A 19573-nucleotide genomic window follows, 5' to 3' on the forward strand; every position below is an offset into this window, starting at 1 on the left:
TTGCAAATCATGCAGACAATGAGCTATACTTTACTTTGCAAATACTACAAAGATAATGGAATCAATACATTTTAATTTACTGTTGTGCAGATCATTTACCTGACAGTAAGTAATGATAATACATGTTTGCCTGCAAGTACTGCAATTCCAGTAATTACAGTAGCTTGTCCGCTTTCAGTTTACATAATGTTAAGCAGTTATTGCGAGAGAACCTGGAGGATAATAGTTTACATTAGCCTGTCACTGAAAGTGCATTAGTAAAGTCAAAAGAAAGCCCAGACTAATGCAGAAGTCAAGGTAAAGATACCTAGATGTGTTTGAAAATCTCCCTGTGAATTGTGAGTTACTGGTACGCATACTTTAAAGAAACTGCTATACTAACTGTACTGTATGTACGTTTAAAAAAATTCTCCAAACACTCAGTGAGTTTGGTGAAGGCTTTCAGCACCACTAAAGATACCTTTATGAGTTTCAACACACACACACTTTATTGTGAGTGTGGTACTTCTCGTAAAATCTACACATTTAATTCTTCTCTTTTTTTTTCATATAAACCATCTGGTGAGAATTGGAGAAGAAGGAAGAATTTATACGGATATATCCTAAAATTATTTGTTTATTATTGTTTCTCTATTTGTTTTGAGTTGAACAAGTTTTTGGATACTGCTTTTCTGTTCTTTTTACGCCTTGAAATTCTCCAGTGTTTTTAATTTAATTCAGAACTTTGGAGATCCCACATTAGAAACACATAATTCTGTTTTACCCACCATATAATGAATGTAGATGAATAAGTTCCACAAAAAGTAAATTATAATTCCTCGTTACAGGAATGTATCACAGGGTCTTGAAGAACTCCTTTCTGAGGCAGAGAAGATGGATTCTGCATCATCTAGCTGTTACGTAATACGTCTATATGGAATCTTAGAGGGCAATTCCCTTGAACCTCCAGGCATTGTGATGGAGTACATAGAGTATGGCAGTTTAGGTAGAATGATGGAGAGAGTTAATCCCTTGCCTTGGGCCTTGAAGTTTCGTATTCTGCATGAGGTGGCTTTAGGCATGAACTACCTGCATACCCTGTCCCCTCCTCTTCTACACCTGGACCTCAAACCAAATAACATCCTCATAGATGAGGACCTGCATGTAAAGGTGAGATGCATGTTTAGTATTTTAAAGTATGACTATGTATAAGTTAATACTGTACATGATAAATGTTTAAATTGAAATGTTGTGAAAAAAATAAATGCACAGTGAGCCAATTATATTACTGTGCCCCATTTACCCAACCGTCTCATTCTCAACAGCGACTGAGGTAACTGATTACTAACAAAAAAATGTACTTTATTTCATAGACTCAAGTAGACACCTGTGCTTTTTTAACTGTATATGGTGTGTAATATAATGAAGTATACAATAGTTGTTAATTTTACGAAGTGAGAGCTAATTTGAAACTGATTATAAAGGTTACTGTGCAAATGTTTTCATCTGATCACTTGGTACCATTTGAAAATGGCATACCTTTTTGAAGGGATATCATTACTGTAAATTTGAATTATTAAGGTAATGGGCCAAATGTAATAGGGTGAGAGTTTCAGAAAGTGAGAGATTTTGGGAGAGTTTTCCCATGTTTTTTAAAGCAGCAATCAATTACATGGCAAAATCGACCTGGTTTTGCAGTGTAATTGATTGCTGCTTTAAAAAAAATGGGAAAACTCTCCCAAAATCTCTCACTTACTGAAACTCTCATCCTATTACGTTTGGCCTCATGGTGTTTTACTATATGTCATTTTGAATGTTACTTAAGATAATGTATGTCGTTAGCTCTGACGTTTTATATTGTTCTGTGTTGTGTTTTGTGCAGCAAAGTGCTCATATTGTAAATGTCTTTATTTATGCGAGTCAATAAAAAGTTATTAATCCAAAAAAAAGAAACTGTTCCCCAGGTGGTGGAGCAGTTTGCATCCTTTTCTGGTCTCCATAACAATTGGGACAAATCCCATATAATATATACTAATGGGTGAGTGTCTCAGCATCCTACCTGATTTTTCCTGGATGTCCTGTTTTAAATATATGAAATCTGGGTTTCTAATTAGATGTCAAACTACGCTATATGGATAAAAGTATTGGGCCACACCTTTTAATTATTACACCTGTTGAGCAGGTGTTTCAATCAGACCTGCTCAACAGGTGTATAAAATCCAGCACCTAGCCATGCAATCTCTGTTTGCAATCATTTGTGATACAAATTGGGCAGGGGCGTAACTAGATATTCGTAGGCCCCATAGCAAAAGTTTGTAAGGGCCCCCTTAGCAATTGATGGTGATGAATGTATGTAAAACATATTACTTAGAATCTAAGTCTTAGATGGTAAAGATGGGCCCCCTTCAGCTCTGGGCCCCATAGCAGCTGCACCCCTTGCACCTATGGTAGTTACGCTCTTGTAATTGGGTCATCCTGAAGAGCTCAGTAACTTCAAGCACGGTGCCTGATTCAGTACCGCTCGCTAAGCAGCAGTCATTTGCTGTTTAGCGAGAAACTTAACGCCGCCGAATCCCCTTGATAACATGCAAACCCATCCCTTCGCATGCGGCAGAATGGGAGAGAAATCATTTGATGGTCACGACCAACGAATGATTTCTCTCGACCTCAGAAATAAGTCAGTCTAAACAATATCTATACCAAAAAGTTATTTTGGTTATTGTTTTTTATTGTATATTTGTTTTAGTTATTTTTTCTTTCTTTTTATTCCATTTGTTTCTATACGTTTCTATTTATTTATTTTCATAATAAATTCACTTTAAAAAGTGAGTAAAAAGTTTTAAATGTAAGGAATATTTTACAATTGTACTATATCCACATATACTGTGTGTCTTCACTTGTTAAAAAAGCATCAGCTGGATATTTAGTCAGAGGCTGGCAGCAGTCAGAATAGTTAATAGGTTAGATATCGTCAATAATCTACTTAAGGTGCATACACACTGTACAATTTTTTTGACCAATTTCGTTGAGAGACATTGATGACCAATTTCCCTTGAACACAAGGGGCGAAATGTAATAGGGTGCGATTTTTAGACTAAAAAAAAATCGCACCAAATCGCACCTTTAAAAATCGCGTTTTTTGCCGCGAATTCGCATATGTAATGAGATGCGAATTAGCGGCAAAAAATGCGATTTGCCGCGATTTGCCGCGATTTTTAGTCATGAAAATGTGCGCATTTTCAGTCATGAAAATGTGCGCATTTTCATAAATGCGATTTTGTTCCAAAAAAAAAAAGTTAAAAAAAAAACGGCGTGGGGTCCCCCCTCCTAAGCATAACCAGCCCCGGGCTCATTGAGCCGGACCTGGTTCCAAAAATACGGGGGGACAAAAAGCATAGGGGTCCCCCGTATTTCTGAAACCAGCCCCGGACTCTTGGACCGGTCCTGGTTCCAAAAATACGGGGGACAAAAAATCTGGGGGCCCCCCGTATTTTGAAACCAGCACCGGGCTCCAACAGCCCGCGGTGTCATGCCACAGCCGGGGGACACTTTTTATACAAGGTCCCCCGGCCAAAACATGAGCACCGTGGCTGGTCAGCCTTGGACGGGGTACCTGGAGGAGTGGGGACCCCCCCAATAAAGGGGTCCCCCCCCCCCAGGCTTCACCCGTCCAGGGCTGAAGCCCGGGGCTGTCACCGGCGTCCGTGGCCAGTGGACGCCGGCCTGATAGGGTTAAATTCATCATACATATCATTACATTGCTTTTTACCGGCGAACTACAAGTGCCAGCAGACCTCCCCCGCATGCTGGGACTTGGAGAACCACAAGTCCCAGCATGCGGGGCATTAATGGGCCCGCTGGGACTTGTAGTCCACCTGTAAAAAGAATGTTTATAAAAAAACACACACACAGAGAAGTACAAGTTTATTACACACACACACCTCAATTTTACACCAGCGTTACTTACCATTCCTGGATCCAGCGCTGGTCTGGCTGCTTTACAGCCGGCTCCCCCCGAACTGACAGGCAGCGGGGAGAAGCGGCTGTCTCCGTCGCTTCTAACAGCCTCTGTAGCGCTGTCCGAGTGCTACAGAGGCTGAGAGCGTGATTGGCTGAGCTACAGTATGCGTCTCCATGGAGACGCATAGCTCAGCCAATCACGCTCTCAGCCTCTGTAGCACTCGGACAGCGCTACAGAGGCTGTTAGAAGCGACGGAGACAGCCGCTTCTCCCCGCTGCCTGTCAGTTCGGGGGGAGCCGGCTGTAAAGCAGCCAGACCAGCGCTGGATCCAGGAATGGTAAGTAACGCTGGTGTAAAATTGAGGTGTGTGTGTGTAATAAACTTGTACTTCTCTGTGTGTGTGTTTTTTTATAAACATTCTTTTTACAGGTGGACTACAAGTCCCAGCGGGCCCATTAATGCCCCGCATGCTGGGACTTGTGGTTCTCCAAGTCCCAGCATGCGGGGGAGGTCTGCTGGCACTTGTAGTTCGCCGGTAAAAAGCAATGTAATGATATGTATGATGAATTTAACCCTATCAGGCCGGCGTCCACTGGCCACGGACGCCGGTGACAGCCCCGGGCTTCAGCCCTGGACGGGTGAAGCCTGGGGGGGGGGGACCCCTTTATTGGGGGGGTCCCCACTCCTCCAGGTACCCCGTCCAAGGCTGACCAGCCACGGTGCTCATGTTTTGGCCGGGGGACCTTGTATAAAAAGTGTCCCCCGGCTGTGGCATGACACCGCGGGCTGTTGGAGCCCGGTGCTGGTTTCAAAATACGGGGGACCCCCAGATTTTTTGTCCCCCGTATTTTTGGAACCAGGTCCGGCTCAATGAGCCCGGGGCTGGTTATGCTTAGGAGGGGGGACCCCACGCCGTTTTTTTTTTATAAAAACACTTTTACACATTTTTATTAACAGAACCATGCACAGATCTCAATGATCTGTGCATGGTTCTGTCAAAATCGCCTGTCAGAACCTGGTCTATTTTTTTTGCGATTTTTGGTAACATTGACCAAAAATCGCACCCTATTACATTTGCGAGTTGTATACTTTATAATGGGAAAACATCTGGATGCGAATTGAAATGTGACTAAAAATCGCACTTAGAAAAGTGCGATTTCGCGGTAAAAAGTGCGATTTTTTACCGCGATTTTCAACCTATTAAATGTGCGATTTTCGGAAAATGTGCGATTTCGGCCGTTTTTGACCAAAAATCGCACATGTCTAAAAAATCACACCCTATTACATTTCGCCCAAGGGGTGAGATTTAATAGGATGAGAGATTCAGAAAGTGAGAGATTTGGTAAGAAATCTCCAGTTTTTTTAAAGCAGCGATCATTTGCACTGCAAAACCAGTGTGATTTTGCAGTGTAAATGATTGTAGCTTTAAAAAAACTGGAGATTTCTCACCAAATCTCTCACTTTCTGAAACTCTCATCCTATTAAATCTCACCCAAGATGTTGATGAAAGATGAGCAATCTAGCTACAGTTTATAGGCTTTTTTAAAAAGATATTCAAATTGAGCTACATGCACAGTTGACGAGCAACCTTGATGAACAACTGGCGGGTATGGGCATCATCATCTGTCGTTCGTCGCATACAGACTGAAAGATATTTTGACCAATATCATCCAGAAGGGCCAAAATGAACGAAATTGGTCAAAAAAAGTGTATGCACCTTTTGAGTACACCTGTTGCTCAGGTAAAGGACTAAGCAATTGTGGATGCTACAGAGGAAATGCCCAAATACACACATCACCAGCATGCTGTTAAACAAGTAAAGCTATAATGGGAAAAAAAGGAGTTTGTGGCAGTATGGAGTACAATAGTACATTTCTTTACCAGAATGAAACTGTAATCTATACCTGTTACATTTTCAGAATGTTATATAATTAAAAAACCTTGGTATTAGACAGTCTGCTTTCATAGGGCTTGATTCCGCTGTGTTTGTTAATTCAGCTCTCATGAGAAAATATGCTACAGCCACCTGGAAGTGTTTTTGAATGCCTAACAACAAACCTGGAACCGCATATAAATATGCAGCTGTTGTTGCAGATCCATCGCTAATAGACCATCTGATTAATCCTATGGTCACGCATGATGGCCCTAAGAATGGTGGAACTTTATTTTCTGCATATAGGATCACAGATTTTGCCCTGATAAGGGACAGGACACATTTATGTTTTTACCGCCACACCCCAGGACCTCCCACAAAATGCACCACATGTGTCATTCACTTGTTAATAAATCCTCACTGCACGCGCAATTGCATTCAATCACAGTTCAGTCGCACTGCATTGTGGCTAAGATGCATGTAGTTCATAATTGCCCCACCGCTTCAATATCTGACCACATCGGAATCAGGCCCTTAGTCATTAACGGTTTATGTCTGTCATTTCAGATCACAGACTTTGGTCTCTCTAAATATACAAGCAGCTCCTCTTTCTGCATGCTGGATCAATGTGAAGGAGTTGCAGGGACCCTAGAGTATATGCCCCCGGAGGCTTTTCGAGAAGGGTATAAACCACATGAATCAAGTGATGTTTACAGGTACCAGCATAAAATGTATTAAACCCACATTTTGCAGACATATAGGGCTTAATTCAGACCTGATTGTTGCTGAGCGAATTAGCAGCGGCCAGCGAACAGGTAGACGCTGCCCTGTTATGTGCGAATTAATGTACACACTGTGCGAATAGATTTGTACCAAGAATTCATTAGACACTTACCATCAAATTATTTTTCCACTGGGCACCGGTCATTGCAAGCTAGGAGTAGCCAGCGACTCACTCGGCAGCTGGAATGAAAACAGGCATACCCAGCTTGGAGCTGACATCACACACCCACCCATTAAACACTTCATTTTCCTAGGTCCCCCTAGCATCTTTTCTGGCACACCTGCGTTTTTCTAGGCACTCCAACTAAATGGCCGGTTACCACCACGAGACCACTAGATTCATATCGAAGGAAAAAAGTAGCAGGATTTCTTCACTTGCAGGTGTTGCGTATGCCTACTACGGGCAGTCTGCCGATAGTCATCGGTTTTGTGAATTTGCACAGCAGCGAAGAGGTCTGAATCAGGCCCTCAGTTACACTAGGTAATGTAAGCAAAGCTTTGATGGGGATGTATGTTTTTGTTCATACTGCACATTATACATGTGGGGCTAGACATAAAACCATACTTCACCTGTGCTACCGTGTGATGGAGTCCTACACGGTGTATCAGCTACCTGGTTCAACACTTATTTGCCAGAGACTCTTTGGATGTTTGCCATCGACTGCTATAATATCGTCATCCATCTGCACGGACTGCCACGCTTCCAAATCTCACCTTCCATCGCCACCTGGAGCCTCGTGGAGAACGCTGATAGGAGCAGGAGCAGGCATACGTGGGTGACAGACACGGTGCTGAAATACAGGATCGCCATCACCGACAGCGTAAGTGAGAGATACGCTAAGCCGCACTTACCATCAAGGTCCTCCCGTCAGTTTCCATCAGACGGGACACTCTGTCAGTCTCCTTCAGGCGGGACACTCCACTGATACACCGTGTAGGACTCCATCACATGGCAGCACAGGTGAATTATGTGCATACCGTGCCCTGACTTATTCATTACCAATTATCTAACTTTCTAAAGTGGTCAACTTATTCCCTAAACAACTTTTGTGCCACGGCTCGGCATTATTACGGATACTAACTTGGCAAACATTCACCGTTACTATTAGTGAGTATAAAACCAATTTTGCAGGCAAAAAATTGAAAGCCATATAAATCATTGACTATCAGGTTTTCCGTATGTATTTTATATGTTTTATAAATGTTGCTCTTAAAGTGTACACATATATGCTGTTTATTCTGTATTTTTTCATTAATAGGTGGCCGCCTCATTTATAAGTATTTTTATGTATAAAAATAAATTGTACATGAATTATATTCTTTGAAACAGTCTCCATTCTTATTGCTGTGCATGAGTCTTCCTCCATGGTGTATCAGATATTGATTTGTATACATTAGCGCAGTTTTCATATTTCCATTGGGTAATTAGTATCATTTTGTGCAAGCTCCGAGTCCAGGATTAATCCTGGTACCGGGCCTGACACCTATTTGCACTGGCACTAGTGCATTTAGAAAGCTGCTGCTTATTAATACTTTGACATATTGAATATTACAATTTTATAAATTAGTGGGTATATTAGCGCCTAAGTCCTCCACTGGCCTTCAGTGGTTAAATATTTGCTATGTTTCTTCAAAAAGTAGCTCTGTAAAATGTTGTTATATTGCGTATGCTCCAATAAATCCCCTTTTTTCCTCAATAAATATTTAACTGCCTATTATACAACCCCAAGAACAAGAACTCTCTCTCTCTCTGGTGCTCCTTCGTCACCCTTCACTGTGATGCAGTTTATCAACACTTGAGATGCTTGATCTGACAGCATGCCCTTTCCCAAAACATATCTACCACATATCCTGGTACGGTGCACCACCGGTCGCAAGGGATATCTTCCATGTTGGCAGTACTACATGGCCAACTGGACAATATTGCCTGTAGCACCATGAAATCAAGGGAGTGTTCTGTCCTTCATAATATTGTTGTTATATGTACAGCAGATATGATTTGTTGGACTGCCAGCCGGCATATGCAGGTACACATCGCTCTAGTGTGCACCCAGCTTGAATACATCTACCCTTTAATCCGCCATTGATAAAGGTTTGATAATAAGAAACTTTCATTTCTTTTCCAAGCTACATTATCACAACAATACTCGGTAAACATGTCCAACTCATGATGATGTAGTCATATTTATATCTACTGTTTATACTATTAATCAGATGTCTCTTTTGTTTAGTTTTGCCATTTTGTCTGCTGTGGTACTGAAAGGAGAAGACCCTTATCCTGGTACGGTTTATGCTGCAATACGTAAACTGTTGGTGATGTTGAACTGCATGAGTACTGAAAGTGCTTCCCAAGTTTAATGTGGTTGTCAGCTAAATACAGTACTTTAAGCACCACTGTATTAATGCTGTAGTATAAATGTATTTTAGAAAACGTAATTTCTATGGCATCCAATCTGGAAGATACTGGAACATCGTGGGGTTTGTGGACTTACTTCTCTTTTTCTACAACGCAGGATTCTAAGCACCTTAGTGTCTTCTCTTTTTAATAACTGTTATATGTATAGAGCTGCTTAGTTCATACAATCAGTGGGATAGTTTAAAGTAGCTGAAAGTAGCTTATAGGGGTATGAGGTACTGCTAAATTTGTGAGCTGAAGGGGATTGTGGGGCTAGATCATTTCTTTACTTTTTTGTTTTCCTGTCTCTGCAGACGCATTTCTCTTCCTCTAATTAGAGCGCATGCATGGGGAATATGAATCCACACTTGGAGAGGGATAAAGGGTAGAGAGATAAAGGGTGGGATGCATTAATCATCCCATTTTCAATGTGTTGCATCCCGACACTCACCACATGCATATCAGCATTTACTAATGTCTTATGCATTAAGAAAATCGATATAGACAGCAGGCATTCCCAACCTCTGGTCCTCAAGGCACACCAACAGTGCAGGCATTAGTGATATCCATGCTTGAGCCCTGAATCAGGTTTTAGAACACAGATGTCACATTTGCCATCTGCATGATATCTGGGTCAGAGTCACTTAGCTGGATGGAGTTTGAATACATTAATACACCTCATTCAACAGTGTTTCCCAACTTTTTTCATCTCTATGGTTAACATCCAGAATCTTCTTTATTTGCTGACTACAGGCATTAAAATACTCCAGTATGTTCATTCAAACATGTATACAAAAATATGTACAGTATATAATATCAAGGGGTGGCATATATTGCAGCAGGTAAACGATCAGTTCTTGAAGTTAATGTACTGTATTGGAAGCAGTTAAAGTAGACATGTGTAAGGATCTGAGCAAGATGGATAAGAGCCAGTTTGTGATACAGGTAGAGTATCCCTTATCCAAATATCCGTTATCCAAATTATTCCGAAAACCATAGTCTCCAAAATGTACTTTAATTAATGCTCATTGTCAAGGGGGAATTTAATTAATGCTCATTGCCAAGGGGGAGCTTTAAACAGGAGGTGGGCTGCAAGCCAGCAGGGCAACCTCTATCAGGCTACAGCCCAGCTATCTCAGAGGCAGAGTGCCGCCTGGGACACGGGAGAAATAGCCTCAGACCTGGCTGTTCGCAGGCTATTTCAATCTCGCACCAGCTCGTGGTCCAACAGCCAATCAGTAGCCACCTCTCCAGATTGGTTGCTGAACCACAAGATTTTAAATAGCCGATGAGCAGCCAGGTCCACACAGCAGCTATCTCCCGTGTCCCGACTTCTGTCCCACTCCCGGCGCATCTCCTCACCTCAGCATGGCAGCACGGTTCCCAGACATTGTATAGTCCGGGAACACCACCCAGTTTAATTACCGGACTATCCAGAGTAATCCCACATGGGTGGTAACCCTAATGGGAGCTGAAAGCTAAACCTAGTTGATAAGTGGGCCCCTATATTTACCATATTTCCCCCAGGTTACTTTAGTACCTCTTTTTAAATGATTTGTTTCAGTTGTAGATTTGTTAGTTTTTTTCACTAAAAATCTTGAATACCTTTATTCAAAATATTTGATATAAAGGAAAAGTTTGAAATGGGAACAATTCAACTAGAGTGAGTTTAAAATGGCACCAATGGCACTGCAAATTCACCCCCACACTGACCTAGCTCTCCCCGCACTTAGCAGTGTGTTTTTCACACCTTATTGATCGACCCTTTTGATTTTACCTTTACCTATTTGTTATTCATTTTAATATGTTGAGAGGTTACAGTTATAATACAGTTATAAGTTATAGTTATTCCCAGTGCATGGGCTTTAAACTGCGGTCTTAATCTAATATGTGACAGGGGGTGACAATGGGATAGGACAACAGAGGGTGGCTATGCGGCATTGCAGGGTAATGCACCCATGCATTTTAGGTGTGGGGGGGCGCGGCAGCTGCGTGATGTCACATATAGCCACTGCGCAGGGCCGGTGCAAGCCCTGTTACCGCCCCAGGCGACCTGCCGCCCCTGCGCCCCCCCGCGCGCGCGCCGCTCCGACCCAGTCCACAGGGGAGGCTCACGGGGGGAGGGGGGGTTGACAGCAGGCACCACCTGCGGATTACAGCCTCTGCAGCTGACTGGGGGGGGGGGGGGCAGCAGGCGCCTGCAGTGGATTGCTGCAGTCTAGCAGGGAAGGGGGGTACAGTGGCACCACTGATTGCCAACTAACTCCGGAGGGGGGCAGCGGGCTTAACACTACCGGCAGGGGGGGAGCGGCGCCTGCAGCAGATCGCTGCCGTCTAGCAGGGAAGGGGGTGCAGTGGTGCCGCTGATTTCCAACTAGCTCCTGGGGGGGGGGCAGCGGGCTTAACACTGCAGGCAGGGGGGGCGAGGGTGGGGGCATACGGCTCACCTGCTCCCTGCTAGTACGAACTCCTGGTCACAAGCTGTACTAGGCAGCTTAGAGCTTTCTTCTTCCTGCTCCCCTGCAGCTTGTTACCGCTCTCTAGTGGCCGGCGCCCTAGGCAAATGCCTTAAGCTGCCTAGTGGTGGCGCCGGCCCTGCCACTGCGACCCACAAACATGGCCAGGATGTGCCAGGGGCAGCCAGTGATGTGCAACCACTTTGCTGTATAGCGAAGCACTCGCACAATAGCGATTAATACAAAATCTTGTGGGCACATCGCTAGGAGGGGCACGGCGTGTGGGCAGCCTAGTCCTGTGCTGGGCTTTATAAGTAAATTTTGAGGCAGCCTGATCATAAATCCTTGGTAGCATACAATGTATGTGTATGCAGGGCTCAGGGGCCCTTGATTCTAGAGGCCTTTGATCAGAGCCATTCTGGGCAGATATAAATGTAATTTATTCACAAAAATTGGTAGGTTGGGGCAGGGGCTGATTTAGGCCTCATGAGGCCCTAGGCAAGATGCTGGTTTTGGGCCTTCCCTCAATCCATAGCACTGTATTTTTGCTGCTGAATGTAGATGGCATTGATAGAGTACATTGGCGTATTCAAAGTCTCCTAGTAAATGCACAGATGCCTGAACATCGGCGTTGGGTACAAATCTGAATCTAGCTCTAAGTATTTTGGAAGTAGGCTTAATACCTGTGTCACATTTAATGTAAACTGTGGATGAGACCAGAGAAAGGGACTTTGGGAGTGTGGGCAGATCCATGTGATGTCACGACGGCATGTGATAGTCGCGCAATGCTCCTCTGGCAATGCTTTGGATGGCCTGGATATTGTTATGAGGCCTGCAGGGCCTAGACAGGTACCTAGGTTGCCTTGTGGCCCCAGTTCATTGCTTTGCCAGAGCTTACGATGCTGTTAAGATGGCCCTGTGTTCATGATACTAACACAATATATTTGTTTTATTTACTGTCTTTTAGTGAACCAATCTGTATTGATCCGCCTGCATGTCCCTGCAGGCCAGCGTCCATGTCTCAAGTCACTGCAAAATGAGATCTCTGTCAAATTTCTACATGAGGCGGTCCAGTTGACTATAATGTGCTGGGATAAAGACAGGCTCCAAAGACCTTCCTTCAAGGGTAAGCATCACATTATCAGAGGTAATCAGAGGTAATACGTAGCAGAACCTGGACCATACATCCACTGTATATTTGTTTGCTTTACCTTGCATCTTACCACTGTTCGCAGCAGGGTTTATGGATCACAAACAGGGAAAACATAGGGATCTTATCATCTATATATATATGTCTAGTGTCCGTGAGTCTCCAAAACACTGCCATCTGCTGGCAGAGAGTGAAACTAAGGGGGAAATTTAATAGAATGAGAGATTCAGAAAGTGAGAGATTTGGGAAGAAGTTTCCAGTTTTTTTAAAGTGGTAATCGTTTACACTGCAAAATCAGTTTGATTTTGAAGTGTAAGTGATTGCCGCTTTAAAAAAACTGGAGATTTCTTACCAAATCTTTCATTCTATTAACTTTCACCCTACATCTCTTTCTCACACATGCACAAACACAGTAGGTAGCAGACTAGATTTCAAAGCTTTTATTTTCTTTTTCCCCTGGTGATGAATCAGCATTCGGCACTCTGCTGGTTATTTGTTTAAAGCCCTGGGTGCTTCCGTAGGATGACAGGTAGACGTTTCAATGCCCTTCAGTTATTGGCATTGATAACAATACCGGAAGGGCATTGAAATGTCGGCCCGCATTTACCTGTATCTGCACGTTTTAATGCAATAAAAACCGACTGAAAAGACCCAGGAGTGACGCAGTCCATTTCAAGTCTATATATACTGCGCAAAAGGTTAAAAATAATTTATTAAGGGAATACTAGTCCCAGTGGTGCACGTCTCTGATTCTGTATGGATCAAGGGTAGTTTTCAGTTCCACACCCCGACGTTAATTTTCCACGCACTCGGCTGTCAGCTGGCTGCTCCACACTTGAACCAAATGGCTCTCCTGAATCCAGCTGGTAAACGTAAATCTATAACGATAGGTGTGGGCACGCCAATAGTGCAATTACCACTTTGTAGAAAAAACTATTTTTATTAAAACATAACACAGAACAATGGATGGGGTCATGTACCATAGGCGGCGGCTCACATTTGTCGTGGGTTAGACAGCATAGAATGGTGCACACCACCTTGCAAATTTTGGAGCGGTTACACTCACTCCGGCTCCACGATCACAGTGACGCTAGGCCACGCCCCTACGCGTTTCGTCACGGAGAACTTCGTCAGAGGGCCGTCTGACAAAATCCTGCAGTGATAGTTTGGGGTCCTGTGGGCCTATTTTCACTGGGGGGCCTGCAGCTGCAGCTCCATATGCCCTATTATTAATCCACCCCTTACATCCTTATGCTGAGAGAGACATGTTTCAAGTCTGCAGCAGCTGCCTTTAATGTACCATATTTGCATCAGGGATACTTACACAAATCCAGGTCATAAACCTTGTAAATAACTGCCTTTTAATAAACCTCTGTGCATCGTGTATGGCCACTGGACTCGCACTCAGGCCTAGCGACAGGGGGGGTCAAAGGGGACAGCTAACTCGGGCCCCGACCATCGGAGGGGCCCAGAATCAGCCCCTCATCCCTGCATTAACCCGCCCGGTACTCGATTGCTGTGGGCGGCTGACACATAAACCACCCCACCCCTGGCACCCCTAACAAGAATATTTGCGGCCGCGGCGCTGCAGACTCCGGAGGGGAAGCTTCCTGGGGATGCCTGTCAGAACACGCAGCTTCCGGACACTGCTTACACACACTGACATGAGCTCCGCAGCAGCACGGGCTCATGTCAGTGTGTGTAAGCGCGCCGCGGCCGGGAGCTGCGTATTTAAACAGGCATCCCCAGGAATCTTCCCCTCCCGAGTCTGCAGCGAGTCAGCTGTCGCCCCTGTCGCCGGGCCTGCCTGTTGGTCAGGAGCAGGAGCCGTAGCCAAGAAAGGTTCTGCTCTGAGTTCCACCAGTGTTGGGTTACCACCAGAGTAGGTAGGCGGCCCTACCGCAGGAACTTTTCTGTCTATCAACCAGGATTGGGTTGAATTATGGAGTCTGTCAGCATCTGCTCATCCCAGTGTTATAGGAAGCAGGTTCTCCAGCATTGTAGCAGTCACAAGAGCCCTGAGCCCAAGAAACCACCGCACTCCACTGACACCTGCCCTACAGACCCTCAGTTTGGCTAAATATCATATACTTCCCTCCCTGCAAGTATTGTCCCTACTTTATATGGAGAAGTTTCAGCATGGTGGAAAAGGGGTTGTATAGTTTGCGAGATACTGTATGTATAAAATATTGTACTTTGCATTGTTTTCTTGAAAACAAGTAATGTGCGCTAGCTAAAGTAAGTTGAATAGTTTAGTGGGGGGGGGGGGTGTTATGTGTCAGCCGCCCACAGCAATCGAGTGCCAGGCGGCTGACTGCAGGGGGTGGGGGGCCCCCAGAAATATCAATTTATGGGGCCCCAAGATCTCTGTTGCCAGCCCTGCTCGCACTGCATTACATACCGCTCATGATGTTTAATGTTTTCTTCTTGCAGAATGCTGTAACCAGTGGGAGACATTTAACTCTGAATATGATAGAAGTAAGCTTAAAACTGCAGTGAGAGATGTACAGGACAAACTTGTGAGTATTTTCCACATACACAACTGGCAGAGAAGATTTATTGTGGAAAAATGTATAGTGCATGTTGGTTCACGGTGTATGAAGCAATAAAGCCGTATTACACACAGGTAGAGCAAGGTTTTACCTAAGATGCAGTCAGCTGTATGATGTGTCCACCACAAGGATATACTAGAGATTTTAATGCAGCAATAAATACAAAGGATATTGATGGAGCTTAGTCTGTAAATCTTCTTCTCAAGTTCACGTGAAGTCGGGCGTGTTGGAGAGAGAAAAGGAGAGATAACAAAAATGTGTGGGATTGTTTCAAGATGTAAATGTAATAATCAGTGGCGGCTTGTACCTTATGGCAGGAGGGGGACTGCCGCTGCCTGCGATGCCGGCACACCCCCACCACTCTGCCACCACTTCTCCCAGTATCCACCGCAGGCACAATCCTGGCGCCTGTGATATGATGACAGGCACCAGGACTGGCTCATGTACAGTACCGACCTCCGTACTGTGCATGCGGCCAGCTTCTATGGGCTGCTATGGCAGCAGCCCATAGATGGGAAACCACAGTCCCAGCACCTGTATAATAAAGATGAGAGGCACCTGGACCGGCGAATGCTCAGTACCGACATAGGTACTGGGCATGTGCAGACCCCGCATTTTATGAGCTGTCGCACAGCAGCCAGTAGTGAAGCGTCTCTTGGGTGACTGGCAGCTCAGACTTCCAATAGGAAGTCACTGCCAGTCACAGTGAAGCCAGTGTAGTCTCTCAAACTACATCTGGCTTCACTACAGTGGTGGATTTTACCTGGGGGACATTACCCTGCAGCCCATAGGTAAAAACCACTGATAATAATATATAGACAGAATCGGAGGTCCCCGTGAAACAAACATACTTTTTCAATGCACATGTACAAACAAGTTTAAAAGCATATAAAGGTTTCTTTTTGGATCGTACCAAAACTCACAATTCCAAGTGAGATATAAGACACATCAATGTATCTTTTTCTTCAATTTACCAATCAGGCCAGGGGTCAAAATTTAGGGAAGAGGTTTTTTATTGAATATAATTTAAAATATAATTAAAAATATTAGAATGAGCACCATATAGGATTCCATAGAAACACAAAAAGTAAAGGTAATTGGTAAACGGACCAGAAAAACAATTCAAAATTGTTTGTGGGTATACAGGAGTAGGAGCAAGTTTCATCCTTGCTCCTTTGTCTATGGCTAGCCATGGCTATTCTATTGTTCTCAGCTGCAATACAATACGTATTGCAGCTGAGAACAATAGAATAGCCATGGCTAGCCATTGCTAGCCATGGCCAAAGGAGCAAAGATGAAACTTGCTCCTACTCTAAATACAGACACTTTACAATCCAGAGATGAGCCTTGAAAAAGATTTTCTAATCAACTGTCCCCAAGCAGCTCCCGCCATCGCAGTCAGAGGCCTCCCCTCCTCTCCTTGCCCATGGTGGAGCTCTCTATCGGCTCACTTCTGTCCCAGTGGGCCGCAAAACATCTTGTTAGGGGGAGAAATTAAGTGCCAGCTGCCCATAACCTTCGATTGCCATGAGGCTGAGTGCAGGGTTGAGTGGCCAGGAGGAGCCACTACGGAGGAGGTGGCACAACGGCAATGAAGAAGCTGCCCTCTTGCCCCTCCTGTTCCGATGCCGACAATAGAGGAAGTAAAATCTGGGGAGAAGGAGAGACTGTGAGGGTACTAGTGGTAGAGAAAATGAAAGGTTCCTTGGGCGCAAAAGGTATTTATTGGAATAAAAACAATAACAAAAAACATCACATGTACAGAGGTTAAAAGATAATTAATCCCTCTCACCCAGTGTCGGTGGTGGAGCCACAGATGGCAAAGGCAGAGTGTCCTAAAAAATAGATCCACCCTGCAGGCTCCACAGGCTTAGCACTGGGCTGGGTCCTTGGATAGTAGCAGCAGTCCTGGGCCAACGCGTTTCGATTCTCTAGGAATCTTTGTCAAGGCTGATGTGGTTCTGTGAAGTGCTGCTATTTATGAGGAAAAAGTGCGGGAAAAATAATGGGCGTGATCTAAGTCTGAATACCGGAACTAAATCTCCATTGGTGGTTCAATGTGTCTAGGAGGAGAGATTGTATCTCCTATTTGTTGGAAGAAGTAACAGCTTCATTCATTGGTGGTTCCGTGTGTCTGTATAGGGGATTCGTTCTTCTATTTGTGGATGAGAGCCGCCGTGTAACTTCCGGTTTCTGGAAGTGCGGGCGGCGGAAGTGTACGTCCGTCACTTCCTGTCCCGCCGGCTAACGATCCCAGTCGTCTTAGTTCCGGCGCTTCCTCTGTGAGACCGGATGTTGATGTTTTGTTGGCTTCTGGATTTCTCAACAGACGTATGCCGGTGGTCACTTTGTCGGGGAGTAATAGAGACATTGGTGGCCATCTTTGATGTGGGAACCCAGAATTTCCATATTCAATAAGATGATAAAACCTCATAAAAGAAAGATATTGTATTAGAAGTTGTTTGAATAAAAAATGCACACGACTTGATATACCAATAATGGATGGATAAATACTTTAAAAATTAATTTTAAAAATTAATTAAAAAATTAGTTAAGAGGGCAAATAGAGGACCAAAATACATTGTAGAGTTTAAAAAATTCATAAAATTATAAAAACCACTTTAACTCAAAGTCCTTGTTGAGACCATGTGGAACTAGGGTTTTTAATCTAAAAATCCACTCCATCTCTCTTTTTGCCAACATGGTTTCAGAGTCTCGGTGTTTCCAAGTGGTCTTAATATTTTCTATTGCCATAAAATCCCGTATGTGGTCACTGGAGCAATTGTGAATGGTGCTGAAATGTTCCGCCAAGGAGTGGGTTTGTACTCCTTTTTTAATATTGCGGAGATGCTCAGTCATCCGGGTTTTTAGCGCTCTACTGGTACGTCCGATATAAAATAAACCGCAAGAGCATTCAATTAAATAAATAACATTTGGTGTATGACACGTAATGAATTGTGAAATTTTGTAGTCTTTATTTTTGATTGTGAAAGTGTCCCTCTTTGATTTCTTTGATTTTACTGTTTTGCACATGCCACATGTGCCGCACCTATGAAAACCTTTAGTGCGTATCCGAGATATATCAGTGTTCGGTAGTGCGCTTTTCACTAATCTGGTTTGTAAATTGTCTGCTCTGCGGTAAATGAATTCAGGTTGTGCTGGTAAAATGCTATCCAAGATGGGATCTTTTTTTAAAAGTGGCCAGTGCTTTTTTAAGATAGTTTCCAATTTCTTTTGGTCGGGACCGTATTTAGTTATAAAAGCCAATTCCGAAGTTCGCTTAGATTTCTTCTCCTTTCTTTCTTCGGTAATTCTCCTTAAGGTGTTTGCATCAATTTTGGCCACTTCTTCTCTTATAGTGGTGATCTGGCCAGAGTCGTACCCTCTTGCTCTGAAGTTAAGTGCCATTTCATCTAGTTGATCTTTGCAGACTTCTTCCTCAGTACAATTTCTTTTGACCCGAAGGAACTGACTTTTGGGTACACTGTTGAGCCATCTTGGGAGGTGTAGACTTTATTTATGGATATAGGAGTTGGTATCTGTGGGTTTCTTGTATGTTTTGGTTTCTAATTTATTGTTTTTTATGTAGATGGTGAGGTCTAAAAAATGAATCTCCTGTTTGCTCCTGGTGAAAGTGAGTTGAATATTAAACAAATTTTTATTCAGATGATTGCAGAAAGCCTCAAGTTCCTCTTCGGATCCTCTCCAGAAAAACAGGACGTCGTCGATATATCGATGCCAGGATACCAGGCTTGCCTCCCAGCTATTGTTGGTCCAGATAACATCTGGACCAACAATAGAAGAAGTGGCCAAAATTGATGCAAACACCTTAAGGAGAATTACCGAAGAAAGAAAGGAGAAGAAATCTAAGCAAACTTCGGAATTGGCTTTTATAACTAAATACGGTCCCCACCAAAAGAAACCATCTTAAAAAAGCACTGGCCACTTTTAAAAAAAGATCCCATCTTGGATAGCATTTTACCAGCACAACCTGAATTCATTTACCGCAGAGCAGACAATTTACAAACCAGATTAGTGAAAAGCGCAATACCGAACACTGATATATCTCGGATACGCACTAAAGGTTTTCATAGGTGCGGCACATGTGGCATGTGCAAAACAGTAAAATCAAAGAAATCAAAGAGGGACACTTTCACAATCAAAAATAAAGACTACAAAATTTCACAATTCATTACGTGTCATACACCAAATGTTATTTATTTAATTGATTGCTCTTGCGGTTTATTTTATATCGGACGTACCAGTAGAGCGCTAAAAACCCGGATGACTGAGCATCTCCGCAATATTAAAAAAGGAGTACAAACCCACTCCTTGGCGGAACATTTCAGCACCATTCACAATTGCTCCAGTGACCACATACGGGATTTTATGGCAATAGAAAATATTAAGACCACTTGGAAACA

General features: G+C 43.6%; 1 protein-coding gene across 1 annotated transcript in view; it reads left to right on the top strand.

Moving 5' to 3' along the window:
* The window catches only part of RIPK3 (receptor interacting serine/threonine kinase 3), a 42634-nt gene that overhangs the window by 6588 nt on the left and 16473 nt on the right, over window positions 1–19573 (top strand). The window contains exons 3-7 of the mRNA XM_083158366.1: window positions 828–1149; window positions 6381–6529; window positions 8828–8877; window positions 12415–12573; window positions 15031–15116. Of these exons, the coding sequence (XP_083014492.1) occupies window positions 828–1149; window positions 6381–6529; window positions 8828–8877; window positions 12415–12573; window positions 15031–15116 (766 nt within the window). The remainder of the gene's footprint in view (window positions 1–827; window positions 1150–6380; window positions 6530–8827; window positions 8878–12414; window positions 12574–15030; window positions 15117–19573) is intronic.

Source organism: Crinia signifera, chromosome 1 (genome assembly GCF_055691185.1).
Source record: "Crinia signifera chromosome 1, ASM5569118v1, whole genome shotgun sequence".
NCBI classification, from domain to species: Eukaryota; Metazoa; Chordata; class Amphibia; order Anura; family Myobatrachidae; genus Crinia; species Crinia signifera.